General features: G+C 44.9%; 1 protein-coding gene across 3 annotated transcripts in view; it reads right to left on the reverse strand.

The window, feature by feature from the left end:
- myom1b (myomesin 1b) overlaps positions 1–16,082 on the reverse strand; it is a 220,854-nt gene extending 204,772 nt beyond the window's left edge. For all 3 annotated transcript variants that reach the window (XM_041190639.1, XM_041190638.1, XM_041190640.1), the window contains exons 1-2: positions 15,950–16,082; positions 14,894–15,084 (exon numbers count right to left, since the gene is read on the reverse strand). In XM_041190639.1, coding sequence (XP_041046573.1) covers positions 14,894–15,030 — 137 coding nt within the window. In that variant the 5' untranslated portion in view covers positions 15,031–15,084; positions 15,950–16,082. The remainder of the gene's footprint in view (positions 1–14,893; positions 15,085–15,949) is intronic.
- Positions 16,083–16,502: the final 420 nt, after the last annotated feature.

The raw sequence follows: 16,502 nt of genomic DNA on the forward strand, positions 1-16,502 counted from the left end.
TTAATTAACTTGGAGACTGATAGACTGCAAGGTTGAAATCATCAAAAGAGTCAGGTGTAAAAAGGCATTTAAAATGTTAATGAGTGAGCTATGGTAAATTCAGCAGATAGGGTGTGAGTGAAATTTGCATTTTTAGATAAGGGGAAAAGTTGTTAGAGTTTCAAAGAGACATGGTAAGGTTTTTATGACTGGCGAGATAAATAGGGCAAGGTTCTTATGTTGATTTTCCCCAAAAGTGCTGACCATAATGGCAACATAAAAGATTTTTATACTTTGGGAAAAGTAAATTCCAAAGACATAGGGGAACAATGGGATTTCCAGATTAAAGAGAAAGAATTTTTTTTTTATTCATTCATGGGATGTATGCTTTGCTGGTTGGGTCAGCATTTTTTGCCCATCCCTAGTTACCCTTGAGAAGGTGGTGGTGAGCTACCTTCTTGAACCACTGCAGTCCAAGTGCTGTAGGTACACCCACAGTGTTGTTAGGAAGGGAGTTCCAGGATTTTAATATAGTTCCAAGTCAGGATGGTGAGTGACTTGAGGGGAACCTCCAGGTGGTGGTGTTCCCATCTATCTGCTGCCCTTGTCCTTCTAGATGGTAGTGGTCGAAGGTTTGGAAGGTGCTGTCTAAGGAGCCTTGGTGAATTCCTGCAGTGCATCTTGTAGATGGCACGCACTGCTGCTACTGTGCGTTGGTGGTGGAGGGAGTGAATGATTGTGGATGTGGTGCCAAACAAGCAGGCTGCTTTGAACTGGATGGTGTCAAGCTTCTTGAGTGTTGTGGAAGCTGCACTCATCCAGGCAAGTGAGGAGTATTCCATCACACTCTTGACTTGTGCCTTGTAGATGGTGAACAGGCTTTGGGGAGTCAGGAGGTGAGTTACTCATCACAGGATTCCTAGCCTCTGACCTGCTTTTGTAGCCACAGTATTTATATTGCTAGTGCAGTTCAGGTTCTGGTCAACGGTAACCCCCCGGATGTTAATAGTGGGGGATTCAGTGATGGTAATGCCATTGAACATTAAGGGGTGATGAATGGACTCCCTCTTGTTGGAGATGGTCATTGCCTGACACAAGTGTGGTGTGAATGTTACTTTCCACTTGTCAGCCCAAGCCTGGGTATTGTCCAGGTCTTGCTGCATTTGGACATGGGCTGCTCCAGTATCTGAAGAGTCGCGAATGGTGCTGAACATTGTGCAATCACAGCGGACATCTCCACTTCTGATCTTATGATGGAAAGAAGGTCATTGATGAAGCAGCTGAAGATGGTTGGGCCAAGGACATCCTTAAAGAAGGATGGCAGGCTGTATGAGGTGAGGTTGTGTGAGATCTGAAAGGTACACCGTGTGAAACAGACTTGGAAAAAAGCCTCTAGCCACTTTGCAGAAGCCTGCCGTTCCAGTATCCACAGTTAGGTAAAAAGACTTTGGAATTTCACTGTTGATGAATGGGTGTTTGTGGTAACCTTGCTGGATTGTCTGTATAAATTTAAAATCTATTTTGGACTATTGCCTTAAAGGGGGTGCATAGTTGGGAGTCTGGCTAATTAGGAAATTTTGGGAATCCTTATCATTAAGCAACTGTGTAATTATAATAGTTTGAATGTGTTTTACTCTTATCTTTTGTTAATGAATGTTTTAATTTAAAGTCTAAAATCTCAAGATGTTAGTGGACTCATTGCTTCTGAATTCAGTGCACAAACCTTCTCATAATAAATACAAATTACAAAACCATTGTGATGGCGTGGTCAAGCTTCCCTTGTGGATTTGATCAACCTGGCAAATACCACCCACTGCATCATAGCACCTATCAAGCCCCTTCAGAATCTTGTATGTTTCAATGAGATTGCCTCTCATTCTTCTAAACTCCAGAGAATATCAGCCCAAGTTGCTCAGCCTCTCGTCATAGGGCAACCCCACCCCCCATCCCAGAAACTAATTTAGTGAACTTTTCCTTTACTTTTTTTGCCATTCACCTTAAATCGGTGTCCCTGTTCTCAAACCTTCCACCAATGGGAACATTTTCTTCATATCTGCTTTGTCCAGACACCGAATGATTTTACCAAATCTCCTCCCAACCTTCTCTTCTCCAAGGAGAACAGCCCTAGTTTCTCCAATCTATCCACCTCATCCTTTGAACCATTCTTGTAAATCTTTTCTGTACCTTTTCTAAAGGCTTCACAGCTTTCCTAAAATGTGTTGCCCAGCATTGGATATAATACTCCAGTTGAGACCAAACCAGTGTTTTAAAAAGGTTCACCATAACTACCTGGCTTTTGTACTCTATGCCTCTTTTTATAAAGCCCAGGATCCCATATGCCTTTTTAATTGCTTTCTCAACCTTCCCCGTGACTTTCAATGATTTGGGCACATATATTCCCACTTCGCTTTGTTGCTGCATCCCCTTTACGATTGTATTCTTTATTTTATATTGCTTGTATATCTCCTTGTTCTTTGTACCAAAATGAATCATTTCACACTTATTTGCATTAAATTTCATCTGCCATGTGTCCACCCATTTCACCAAGATGTCTATGACCACTTGAAGGCTATCTCTCTCCTTCTTACAATTCACAATAATTCCAAGTTTTGCGTCATCTGCAAATATTGAAATTGTCCTCTGCAGACCCAAGTTTAGGTCCTAATAGAGATCAAGAAAAGCAGTGGTCCTCATACCAAATCTTCCACCTGCATACCTTCCACCAGTCCAAAAAACAATCTCCACTACTCTCTGTTTCCTGTCACTCACCCAACTTTGTATACATGTCCTTTTTATTCCAAAGGCTTTAAGTTTGCTGTTATGAAGCACCTCATCGTATTTTGGAAGTCCATGTACACCATGTCAATAGTATTACTCTCACATCATCAAAAATCTCAATCATGTTAGTTAAACATTTGCCTTTAACAAATCCCTGCAGGCTTTTCTTAATTAATCCACATTTATTCAAGTGACTGTTAATTTTGTCCTGGATCATCAACTCTAAAAGCTTTGCCACCACCAAGGTTAAACTGACTAACCTCTAGTTGCTGGGTTTATCCTTACATCCATTGTTGAACAAGTGCATAACATTTGCAATTCTCTCGCACCACCGCTTTAGCTAAGGAGGATTGGAAGATTATGGCCAGTGCCTCCCAATTTCCACTCTTACTTCCCTCAATATCGGATGCATATTGTCCAGTCCTGGTGACTTATCTTTAAGTAAAACTAGCCTTTTAATACTTCCTCTTTATCCAATTTTAGCCCATCCCATGTCTCAACCACATCTTTCACTATGGCTCGGGCAGCATCTTCTTCCTTGGTAAAGACAGGTGCAAAGTACTCATTTACCCTCTGTCTCCATGTGTAAATCTCCTTTCTGGTCTCTTACCAGTCCTACTCCTCCTTTTACCACCCTTTTACTATTTATGTGCCTATAGAAGACTTTTGGATTCCCTTTTATGCTAGCTGCCAATCTCTTCTCAAACTCTCTCTTAGATTTTATTTCTTTTACATTTCTCTCCTGAATTTTCTATGTTCAGTTTGTTTCTCACTTGTATTATCAACCTGACATGAATCTTTGGAACTCTCTTCCTGAAAAGGCAGGGATGCAAGCAGAGTCTTTGAATATTTTTAAGGCAGAGTGGATAGAATCTTGGTAAGCAAGGGGGTGAAAGGTTAGCAGGGGTAGGTGGGATGCAGATTTGGGCTTACTGTCAGGTCAGCCATGATCTTATTAAATGGAGCAGCAGGCTCAAGGAGCTAAATTGCCTACTCCTGCTCCTTGTTCATATGTTCATATGACATTAATCATACACCCCCTTTTCTGCTCTCTATCACATTAATCATCCAGGGAGACCTGCTTTTGTTTGTCATACCTTTCCCTTCCATGGAAATGTACCTCAACTTTACCAAACTATCTCTTCTTTAAAGGAAGCTGATTGTTCCACTACATTTTTTCCCACCAATCTTTGATTCCAACTTACCTGGGCCGGATCCATTCTGATCTAAGTGAAATTGGCCTTCCTCCAATTTATTGTATTTACTCTGGATTGCTCCTTGTTGTTTTCCATCGTTAACCAAAGCCTTATGACATTATGATCATTGTCCCCTAAACTAAAGTGTCCTACTGGCACTTGATCCACTTGGCACAACTTATTCCCCAGAACCAGATTCAGAAATGCCTCCTTCCTTGCTAGGCTAGAAACATACTGACCAAGAAAATTCTCCTGAACACACTTCAGAAACTCTTTCGCCTCTCTGCCCTTTGCATTATTACTATCCCAATCTGTACTATTTTTTGGATAATTAAGGCTCCATAACTACTCAACAGTTCTTGCACTTCTCTGAAATATCTTTGAAAACATATTCCTCTATTTCTTTCCCAGAATACCACTTGTAATGTAATGGTACTCTAATGTTCCTAACTAAATGGATTCTGTCCTTGACTCGTCTACTGCATCCTGCCTCTCCAGCAGTGTAATTGTCTCCTTCATCAATACTGCCACCCCTCCGACCTTTCGCCCCTTCCCTGTATTTCAGAAAACCTTGTATCCAGGAATCCCACATGTCTATCTGTGTCTGCAGCACAACCATCTTATTTACCACACTCCCTGCATTCACTTACATGCATGTTTAACGGAATTCCCTCTTAGGGTAAGCCTGATGCTTTCCTTGTTCCAAATGCAATTTGTGAAGCCATCACTTGTTCTGTTTGACAGATGCACTAAAGGTTCTTTGCCCGTACGTTTATTGTGTGTGTGTTGGGGGCGGGGGTGGTAGAGTGATCCACCTTCTTGCTGATTTGAGCCAGTTTACATGCGTTTTTTTTCTTGTCCCGCTGGCAGTCAACCAAGCAGAATAGAGATTATAAACAAAGACAGAATTACCTGGAAAAACTCAGCAGGTCTGGCAGCATCGGCGGAGAAGAACAAAGTTAACATTTCGAGTCCTCATGACCCTTCAACAGAACTGAGTAAAAATAGGAGAGGGGTGAAATATAAGCTGGTTTAAGGTGGGGGGGTGGGGGGAGAGAAGTGAGGGAGGGGTGGTTGTAGGGACAAGCAAGCAGTGTTAGGAGCAGATAATCAAAAGATGTCATAGACAAAAGAACAAAGAGCTGTTGAAGGTGGTGATATTATCTAAAAGAATGTGCTAATTAAGAATGGACGGCGGACACGCAAGGTACAGCTCTAGTGGGGGTGGGGTGAAATCATACTAACAGGGCATAAAAGGTATAGATTTAAAATAATGGAAATAGGTGGGAAAAGAAAAATCTATATAAATTATTGGAAAAAAAAAAAGAGGGGATGGAGGAGGGAGTTCAAGATCTAACGTTGTTGAATTCAATATTCAGTCCGGATGGCTGTAAAGTGCCTAGTCAGAAGAAGAGGTGCTGTTCCTCCAGTTTGCGTTGAGCTTCACTGGAACAATGCAGCAAGCCAAGGACAGACATGTGGGCAAGAGAGCAGGGTGGAATGTTAAAATGGCAAGCGACAGGGAGGTTTGGGTCGCTCTTGCGGACAGACCACAGGTGTTCTGCAAAGCGGTCACCCAGTTTGCATTTGGTCTCTCCAATGTAGAGGAGACCGCATTGGGAGCAACGAACGCAATAGACTAAGTTGGCGGAGAGGCAAGTGAAATGCTGCTTCACTTGAAAGGAGTGTTTGGGCCCTTGGACGGTGAGGAGAGAGTAAGTAAAGGGACAGGTGTTGCATCTTTTGCATATGCATGGGATGGTGCCGTAGGTGGGGGTTAAGGAGTAGGGGGTGATGGAGGAGTGAACCAGGGTGTCCCGGAGGAAATGATCCCTACAGAATGCTGCCGGGGGGGTGAAGGGAAGATGTGTTTGGTGGTGGCATCATGCTGGAGTTGGCGGAAATGGCGGAGGATGATCTTTTGAAGGCGGAGGCTGGTGGGGTGATAAGTGAGGACAAGGGGGACCCAATCATGGTTCTGGGAGGGAGGAGACGGCATGAGGGTGGATGTGCGGGAGATGGGCCGGACACAGTTGAGGGCCCTGTCAACGACCATGGGAGGAAAACTTCAGTTAAGGAAGAAGGAGGACAGGTCAGAGGAACTGTTTTTGAAGTTAGCATCATCAGAACAGATGCGACGGAGGCGAAGGAACTGAGAGAATGGGATGGAGTCCTTACAGGAAGCAGGGTGTGAAGAGCTGTAGTCGAGGTAGCTGTGGGAGTCGGTAGGCTTGTAATGGATATTGGTGGACAGTCTATCACCAGAAATTGAGACAGAGAGGTCAAGGAAGGGAAGGGAAATATCAGAGATAGACCATGTGAAAATGATGGAGGGATGGAGATTGGAAGCAAAATTAATAAATTTTACCAGGTACCAATCTGGAATAAAAAATTTAATAATTTTGCTTCCAATCTCCACCCCTCCATCATTTTCACGTGGTCCATCTCTGACACTTCCCTTCCCTTCCTTGACCTCTCCATCTCAATTTCTGTCGATAGACTGTCCACCAATATCTATTGCAAGCCTACCGACTCCCGCAGCTACCTCGACTACAGCTCCTCACACCCTTTTTCTGTAAAGGACTCCATCCCATTCTCTCAGTTCCTTCGCCTCCGTTGCATCTGTTCTGATGATGCTACCTTCAAAAACAGTTCCTCTGACATGTCCTCCTTCTTCCTTAACTGAGGTTTTGCACCCATGGTCGTTGACAGGGCCCTCAACTGTGTCCAGCCCATCGCCCGCACATCCGCCCTCACGCCTTCTCCTCCCTCCCAGAAACATAATAGGGTCCCCCTTGTCCTCACTTATCACCCCACCAGCCTCTGCATTCAAAGGATCATGCTCCGCCATTTCCGCCAACTCCAGCATGATGCCACCACCAAACACATCTTCCCTTCACCCCTCCTGGCGGCATTCTGTAGGGATCGTTCCTTCTGGGACACCCTGGTCCACTCCTCCATCACCCCCTCCTCCTCAACCCCCACCTACGGCACCTCCCCATGCATATGCAAAAGATGCAACACCTGCCCCTTCACTTCCTCTCTCCTCACCGAAGGGCCCAACCACTCCTTTCAAGTGAAGCAGCATTTCACTTGCATTTCCCCCAACTTAGTCTACTGCATTCGTTGATTCCAATGCGGTCTCTTCTACATTGGAGAGACCAAACGCAAACTGGGTGACCGCTTTGCAGAACACCTGCGGTCTATCCGCAAGAGCGACCCAAACCTCCCTGTCGCTTGCCATTTTAACACTCCACCCTGCTCTCTTGCCCACATGTCTGTCCTTGGCTTGCTGCATTTTTCCAGTGAAGCTCAACGCAAACTGAAGGAACAGCACCTCATCTTCTGACTAGGCACTTTACAGCCTTCCGGACTGAATATTGAATTCAACAACTTTAGATCTTGAACTACCTCCTCTATCCCCACCCCCTTTCCATTTCTTCCCCCTCCCTTTTGTTTTTTCCAATAATTTATATAGATTTTTCTTTTCCCACCTATTTCCATTATTTTTAAATCTATACCTTTTATGCCCTGTTCGTCTTATTTCACCCCACCCCCACTAGAGCTGTAACTCTTTTGAGTACAAACATGTTTCCATCTGTTCCTATTCAGATGAAGTTACATTGTTTCATAGTTTGCCATTGTGAGATTTGAACTCTTGATCTTGGGGTTACAAGCCCAGTACCATAAACACTTGGCTATTTAGGCCAAGCCCCCACTTGATCTGTATCATAGTTTGCCATTGTGAGATTTGAATTATTGATCTTGGGGTTACAAACCCAGTACCATAACCACTTGAACAAAAACAGAATTACCTGGAAAAACTCAGCAGGTCTGGCAGCATCGGCGGAGAAGAAAAGAGTTGACGTTTCGAGTCCTCATGACCCTTCGACAGAACTTGCGTTCGAGTCCAAGAAAGAGTTGAAATATAAGCTGGTTTAAGGTGTGTGTGTGGGGGGCGGAGAGATAGAGAGACAAAGAGGTGGGGGGGGTGTGGGGGTGTGTGGTTGTAGGGACAAACAAGCAGTGATAGAAGCAGATCATCAAAAGATGTCAACGACAATAATACAATAGAACACATAGGTGTTAAAATTAAAGTTGGTGACATTATCTAAACGAATGTGCTAATTAAGAATGGATGGTAGGGCACTCAAGGTATAGCTCTAGTGGGTTTTTTTTTTATATATATGTAATGGAAATAGGTGGGAAAAGGAAAATCTTTATAATTTATTGGAAAAAAAAAGGGAAGGGGGAAACAGAAAGGGGGTGGGGATGGGGGAGGGAGCTTACGACCTAAAGTTGTTGAATTCAACATTCAGTCCAGAAGGCTGTAAAGTCCCTAGTCGGAAGATGAGGTGTTGTTCCTCCAGTTTGCGTTGGGCTTCACTGGAACAATGCAGCAAGCCAAGGACAGACATGTGGGCAAGAGAGCAGGGTGGAGTGTTGAAATGGCAAGCGACAGGGAGGTTTGGGTCATTCTTGCGGACAGACCGCAGGTGTTCTGCAAAGCGGTCGCCCAGTTTACGTTTGGTCTCTCCAATGTAGAGGAGACCACATTGGGAGAACGGATGCAGTAGACTAAGTTGGGGGAAATGCAAGTGAAATGCTGCTTCACTTGAAAGGAGTGTTTGGGTCCTTGGACGGTGAGGAGAGAGGAAGTGAAGGGGCAGGTATTGCATTTTTTGCGTGGGCATGGGGTGGTGCCATAGGAGGGGGTTGAGGAGTAGGGGGTGATGGAGGAGTGGACCAGGGTGTCCCGGAGGGAGCGATCCCTACGGAATGCCGATAAGGGGGGTGAAGGGAAGATGTGTTTGGTGGTGGCATCATGCTGGAGTTGGCGGAAATGGCGGAGGATGATCCTTTGAATGCGGAGGCTGGTGGGGTGATAAGTGAGGACAAGGGGGACCCTATCATGTTTCTGGGAGGGAGGAGAAGGCATGAGGGCAGATGCGCGGGAGATGGGCCGGACACGGTTGAGGGCCCTGTCAACGACCGTGGGTGGAAAACCTCGGTTAAGGAAGAAGGAGGACATGTCAGAGGAACTGTTTTTGAATGTAGCATCATCGGAACAGATGCGACGGAGGCGAAGGAATTGAGAGAATGGGATGGAGTCCTTACAGGAAGCAGGGTGTGAGGAGCTGTAGTCGAGATAGCTGTGGGAGTCGGTGGGTTTGTAATGGATATTGGTGGACAGTCTATCACCAGAGATTGAGACAGAGAGGTCAAGGAAGGGAAGGGAAGTGTCAGAGATGGACCACGTGAAAATGATGGAGGGGTGGAGATTGGAAGCAAAATTAATAAATTTTTCCAAGTCCTGACGAGAGCATGAAGCGGCACCGAAGTAATCATCGATGTACTGGAGAAAGAGTTGTGGAAGGGGGCCGGAGTAGGACTGCAACAAGGAATGTTCCACATACCCCATAAAGAGACAGGCATAGCTGGGGCCCATGCGGGTACCCATAGCCACACCTTTTATTTGGAGGAAGTGAGAGGAGTTGAAGGAGAAATTGTTCAGTGTGAGAACAAGTTCAACCAGACGGAGGAGAGTAGTGGTGGATGGGGATTGTTCGGGCCTCTGTTCGAGGAAAAAGCTAAGGGCCCTCAGACTATCCTGGTGGGGGATGGAGGTGTAGAGGGATTGGACGTCCATGGTGAAGAGTAAGCGGTTGGGGCCAGGGAACTGGAAATTGTTGATGTGACGTAAGGTGTCAGAGGAATCACGGATGTAGGTGGGAAGGGACTGGACAAGGGGAGAGGGAAGGGAGTCAAGATAACGAGAAATGAGTTCTGTGGGGCAGGAGCAAGCTGAGACGATCGGTCTACCGGGGCAGTTCTGTTTGTGGATTTTGGGTAGGAGATAGAAGCGGGCCGTCCGAGGTTGGGCGACTATCAGGTTGGAAGCTGTGGGAGGGAGATCCCCAGAGGAGATGAGGTCAGTGACAGTGCTGGAAACAATGGCTTGATGTTCAGTGGTGGGGTCATGGTCCAGGGAGAGGTAGGAGAAAGTGTCTGCGAGTTGACGCTCAGCCTCCGCGAGGTAGAGGTCAATGCGCCAGACAACAACAGCACCACCCTTGTCAGCGGGTTTGATGACAATGTCAGGGTTGGACCTGAGAGAATGAAACCCGCTGACAAGGGTGGTGCTGTTGTTGTCTGGCGCATTGACCTCTACCTCGCGGAGGCTGAGCGTCAACTCGCAGACACTTTCTCCTACCTCTCCCTGGACCATGACCCCACCACTGAACATCAAGCCATTGTTTCCAGGACTGTCACTGACCTCATCTCCTCTGGGGATCTCCCTCCCACAGCTTCCAACCTGATAGTCGCCCAACCTCGGACGGCCCGCTTCTATCTCCTACCCAAAATCCACAAACAGAACTGCCCCGGTAGACCGATCGTCTCAGCTTGCTCCTGCCCCACAGAACTCATTTCTCGTTATCTTGACTCCCTTCTCTCTCCCCTTGTCCAGTCCCTTCACACCTACATCCGTGATTCCTCTGACACCTTACGTCACATCAACAATTTCCAGTTCCCTGGCCCCAACCGCTTACTCTTCACCATGGACGTCCAATCCCTCTACACCGCCATCCCCCACCAGGATGGTCTGAGGGCCCTTAGCTTTTTCCTCGAACAGAGGCCCGAACAATCCCCATCCACCACTACTCTCCTCCGTCTGGCTGAACTTGTTCTCACACTGAACAATTTCTCCTTCAACTCCTCTCACTTCCTCCAAATAAAAGGTGTGGCTATGGGTACCCGCATGGGCCCCAGCTATGCCTGTCTCTTTATGGGGTATGTGGAACATTCCTTGTTGCAGTCCTACTCCGGCCCCCTTCCACAACTCTTTCTCCGGTACATCGATGATTACTTCGGTGCCGCTTCATGCTCTCGTCAGGACTTGGAAAAATTTATTAATTTTGCTTCCAATCTCCACCCCTCCATCATTTTCACGTGGTCCATCTCTGACACTTCCCTTCCCTTCCTTGACCTCTCTGTCTCAATCTCTGGTGATAGACTGTCCACCAATATCCATTACAAACCCACCGACTCCCACAGCTATCTCGACTACAGCTCCTCACACCCTGCTTCCTGTAAGGACTCCATCCCATTCTCTCAATTCCTTCGCCTCCGTCGCATCTGTTCCGATGATGCTACATTCAAAAACAGTTCCTCTGACATGTCCTCCTTCTTCCTTAACCGAGGTTTTCCACCCACGGTCGTTGACAGGGCCCTCAACCGTGTCCGGCCCATCTCCCGCGCATCCGCCCTCACGCCTTCTCCTCCCTCCCAGAAACATGATAGGGTCCCCCTTGTCCTCACTTATCACCCCATCAGCCTCCGCATTCAAAGGATCATCCTCCGCCATTTCCGCCAACTCCAGCATGATGCCACCACCAAACACATCTTCCCTTCACCCCCCTTATCGGCATTCCGTAGGGATCGCTCCCTCCGGGACACCCTGGTCCACTCCTCCATCACCCCCTACTCCTCAACCCCCTCCTATGGCGCCACCCCATGCCCACGCAAAAAATGCAATACCTGCCCCTTCACTTCCTCTCTCCTCACCGTCCAAGGACCCAAACACTCCTTTCAAGTGAAGCAGCATTTCACTTGCATTTCCCCCAACTTAGTCTACTGCATCCGTTGCTCCCAATGTGGTCTCCTCTACATTGGAGAGACCAAACGTAAACTGGGCGACCGCTTTGCAGAACACCTGCGGTCTGTCCGCAAGAATGACCCAAACCTCCCTGTCGCTTGCCATTTCAACACTCCACCCTGCTCTCTTGCCCACATGTCTGCCCTTGGCTTGCTGCATTGTTCCAGTGAAGCCCAACGCAAACTGGAGGAACAACACCTCATCTTCCGACTAGGGACTTTACAGCCTTCTGGACTGAATATTGAATTCAACAACTTTAGGTCGTAAGCTCCCTCCCCCATCCCCACCCCCTTTCTGTTTCCCCCTTCCCTTTTTTTTCCAATAAATTATAAAGATTTTCCTTTTCCCACCTATTTCCATTATATATATATAAAAAAAACCCACTAGAGCTATACCTTGAGTACCCTACCATCCATTCTTAATTAGCACATTCGTTTAGATAATGTCACCAACTTTAATTTTAACACCTATGTGTTCTATTGTCGTTGACATCTTTTGATGATCTGCTTCTATCACTGCTTGTTTGTCCCAACAACCACACACCCCCACCACCCCCCTCCACCTCTTTGTCTCTCTATCTCTCCGCCCCCCACACACACACCTTAAACCAGCTTATATTTCAACTCTTTCTTGGACTCGAACGCAAGTTCTGTCGAAGGGTCATGAGGACTCGAAACGTCAACTCTTTTCTTCTCCGCCAATGCTGCCGGACCTGCTGAGTTTTTCCAGGTAATTCTGTTTTTGTTTTGGATTTCCAGCATCCGCAGTTTTTTTGTTTTTACCATAACCACTTGGCTATTTAGGCCAAGCCATTGTGAGATTTGAACTCTTGATAATCTTTTAAATGAAAACCAAATCAACAAAATTGGGATAAATCAGGCACAGCCCCTAATTCGGGTCAGCTGTAAAACCAAGAACAAAGTTTAAAGGAAACCAACCAATCAGCTCTCATGCAAGAGGGCAGTGAACTCTTGATAGTTTTGCCATTGTGAGATTTGAACTCTTGATAATCTTTTAAATGATAATCTTTTAAATAAAAAGTTCAGTTTGTAACTCTTTCGAGTACAAACCCGTTTCCATCTGTTTCAGATGAAGTTACATTGTTTCATAGTTTGCCATTGTGAGATTTGAACTCTCGATTTTGGGGTTACAAACCCAGTACCATAACCACTTGGCTATTTAGGCCAAGCCATTTTCTTTTTTGTAACTCTTTCGAGTACAAACCCGTTTCCATCTGTTTCAGATGAAGTTACATTGTTTCATAGTTTTGCCATTGTGAGATTTGAACTCTTGATACTCTTTTGAGTAAACCTGTTTCCATCTGTTTCAGATGAAGTTACATTGTTTCATAGTTTGCCATTGTGAGATTTGAACTCTTGATAGTGGTCTCTGCTGCGATTGTAACTCTTTTGAGTACAAGCATGTTTCCATCTGTTCAGATGAAGTTACATTGTTTGCCATTGTGAGATTTGAACTTTTGATCTTGGGATTACAAACCCAGTACCATAACCACTTGGCTATTTAGGCCAAGCCATTTTCTTTTTTGTAACTCTTTCGAGTACAAACCCGTTTCCATCTGTTTCAGATGAAGTTACATTGTTTGCCATTGTGAGATTTGAACTCTTGATCTTGGGGTTATAAACCCAGTACCATAACCACTTGGCTATTTAGGCCAAGCTAAGGTACTCTTTTGAGTACAAACCTGTTTCCATCTGTTTCTATTCAGATGAAGTTACATTGTTTCATAGTTTGCCATTGTGAGATTTGAACTCTTAATCTTGGGATTACAAACCCAGTACCATAACCAACTGGCTATTTAGGCCAAGCCCCCACTAGAGCTGTAACTCTTTCTCTTTCAAGTACAAACCTGTTTCAGATGAAGTTACATTGTTTCATAGTTTGCCATTGTGAGATTTGAACTCTTGATCTTGGGGTTACAAACCCAGTACCATAACCACTTGGCTATTTAGGCCAAGCCCTGACTAGCACTGTACCTTGCGTGTCTGCCATTCATTCTTAATTAGCACATTCTTTTAGATAATATCACCACCTTCAAAACCTCTTTGTTCTTTTGTCTGTGACATTTTTTGATTATCTGCTCCTATCACTGCTTGCTTGTCCCTACAACCACCCCACCCCCCACCCACCACACTTCTCTCCCCCCACCCCACCTTAAACCAGCTTATATTTCACCCCTCTCCTATTTTTACTCAGTTCTGTTGTAGGGTCATGAGGACTCGAAACGTCAACTTTGTTCTTCTCCGCCGATCTGCCAGACCTGCTGAGTTTTTCCATGTAATTCTGTTTTTGTTTTGGATTTCCAGCATCCGCAGTTTTTTGTTTTTATACTTTTAGACTAGAGATTATGTCTGGTGATCATGGGTTGAGTGGCCTTAAGGTACCTTCACTGCACATTCTTTTCTTGAGGCTGGCGCATTTGGGAGCTGCATAACATGATTTCAACTTAAAATCCTCCCCACCGGACGATTAGAGATCCGTATAAAATAAGAGTAACAACATCAATTCAAAACAAAAAATGCTGCAAGTGTACAGTGGGGGTTGTCCCACACTATTTAAAAATAGCGTTACCTTTTTTGGATAGGGTCGTTCACCAGAACTCAATTCCTGGAGAATCGTTCCGCTCAAACGGTTAGCTTGCATTTTCAAACACTTTCCATTTTCCGTTCAGATTGCCAGCATTTTTTTTAAAATCACAACGCTAATTCAAAGTAGCCTATCTATCCAATGGAGTTGAGTGGAATATAAGGACACAAGCAACATGCATATCGGCAGGACAAGAAAGTAACACTTCGCAACGTCAGACAGGGTAATTAGAAGAGATTGTCAAGGCTACCGGACCCTTTTTAATGAACAGATCATAGCCTCAAGTGTCTGCTTTCCAAAGGACAGTCGACTAAATATAGTCAATCCATTATAAAAGTTCACCTAAGGTCAGCAATAAAAGTTTTGCACATTACTCCACGGTTTTCTGAGCTTTTTAATTTAGATTGAACTGCAGGATTAATCATTAAGTAATGTGATAATGAAAATCTAACAGGCTAATAATTCCCTGAAATCTAGATCCAAACACATCATGAATTTACAAAGATTCAGCTTTTTTTTATTAAATACGGGATGCATTGATATAAAATACTTTAAAATGCAATGTTATCAGCCTTCCATCTGTGGAGAGCCTTTTGTGAAATCTGGGTCCCCGTGTCGTGCCGGTCTTGCGGCCCCGGGCAGAGTGTGTGCGTGTGTGTGACCCGAACTTGTGTCTTACTTGTGGGAGTGAGATGCAGTACTGCGCTTTTCCTCTTGGCGGTACTCTTGCATAGTGGACGACAACAGGGTGTTGCGATAACCGCGGTCATAGTGCCGATGGTGTTTCTGGTAGAAAGGTAAAGATACCGAGGACATGCTGGGCACGTAAAATCCAAACTGTTCCCAGTCAGCTGGACCAATTCTCCAAATCTGTTCATAGACAAATCGAGAAACATTCAGGCACGAAGTACAACAGTTTTCTCTATTAATTTCAAAAGCTGACAAAACAACATTAATGAATGCGGGATGGCTGCGAGCGTGTTGCTGATAGAGGAGTGCGCTCGTTGTAAAATATAGGGACTAGCATTCTCTGCCTGCCAGCCCCGGTTTGTTTTCTGCCCTTTTCTGGTCTGACCCTTGAATGGCCGAAGCAAGTAACATTTAAAACGCCGCAGCTAAGGTTTCAAAGATTTTTTCAGTGGCCAACAGAATGCAACAATGCATTTGCTTTATGCATCAATTATAATTATTAATTATAGGAAATGCGAACGTCGAAAAATCTGCTGCATATTTGGAAGTGTTGCTTTAGTATATATGTAACGCTTTGTATGAAAATACAATGGGATCTATTCGAATGAATTCGAATTACCCTTAATGGTTTGAACTAATCCCCATGGGAATGACAGGGCGAACTGACGTTTACAATAACACAATTTTGCTGAAAAACATAATATTTTGTCTTTCACCCAACTTTCCTTTCTTCTGTATTTGCTTCTCTATTTCAAAACCGTCATGAAAAATATTCTTACAAAATTTATACCCAGTCGAATTCCCTTCATTTGAAAAAAAAATCTTAGTTCATTCCCATTTCTAAACGTGTACCCAAACCCTACTCCAAACACCGATTAGTAACCAGTGTTTCTGACGGAGTTCGCCCGGTGAGCTAGCTACATGTTGAAAGTACATTTAGAACTGCACCAGCCAGCCGCTGGCGGGGCCGTACACTTTAAACAAATAAAACTAGCATTCAAATCACAAACTCCTGCTCAACGGATTCAGAACCAAGCGCGCTTACCAAATGTCAAATAATTGTTGGAGTTTTGGTGTAAATGCTGGCGATAAAGGCTCAGGATGATGAATCAAGGAAAGCGATGGGAGGTAGAAGGCTGCAGACTCGGCTCCAGGGTTGTACAAAAATAATGTCTCCCGTCAGTGGAATGTCAAAGCCAGAGTCCCGACCTTTTATGGCCAGGAGGATTGATAAATATAGCACTCGGAGCAAGCAATCAGTCCCTCATAGTTAGTGAGCACGACGGGTTCAACTACAGGTAAAAGATTATTATGCCACGAAATCGGAATTTGCAAATACTTGATTTAAAGTTCCAATTTGACAAGAACTTCTTAAATCTGGATGCATTTCACTAATATTAGCCGCCCTCTACTTCTGGCACGGAGTGAATTCTGATAGCTGGACCCAAGCTTCCCTAGTGATTAAATATACATATGTGGAGGTGTGGTTTGAAAGATACAGGGATCACTATATACATCGCTCCAATGAGCAGTATAAATGTATCCCCTTTAAAGAAAAATTTGTGGAGGGAATAATGACAGAAGACAACAGACAAGTA

This window comes from Carcharodon carcharias, chromosome 6 (genome assembly GCF_017639515.1).
Source record: "Carcharodon carcharias isolate sCarCar2 chromosome 6, sCarCar2.pri, whole genome shotgun sequence".
Classification (NCBI taxonomy): Eukaryota; Metazoa; Chordata; class Chondrichthyes; order Lamniformes; family Lamnidae; genus Carcharodon; species Carcharodon carcharias.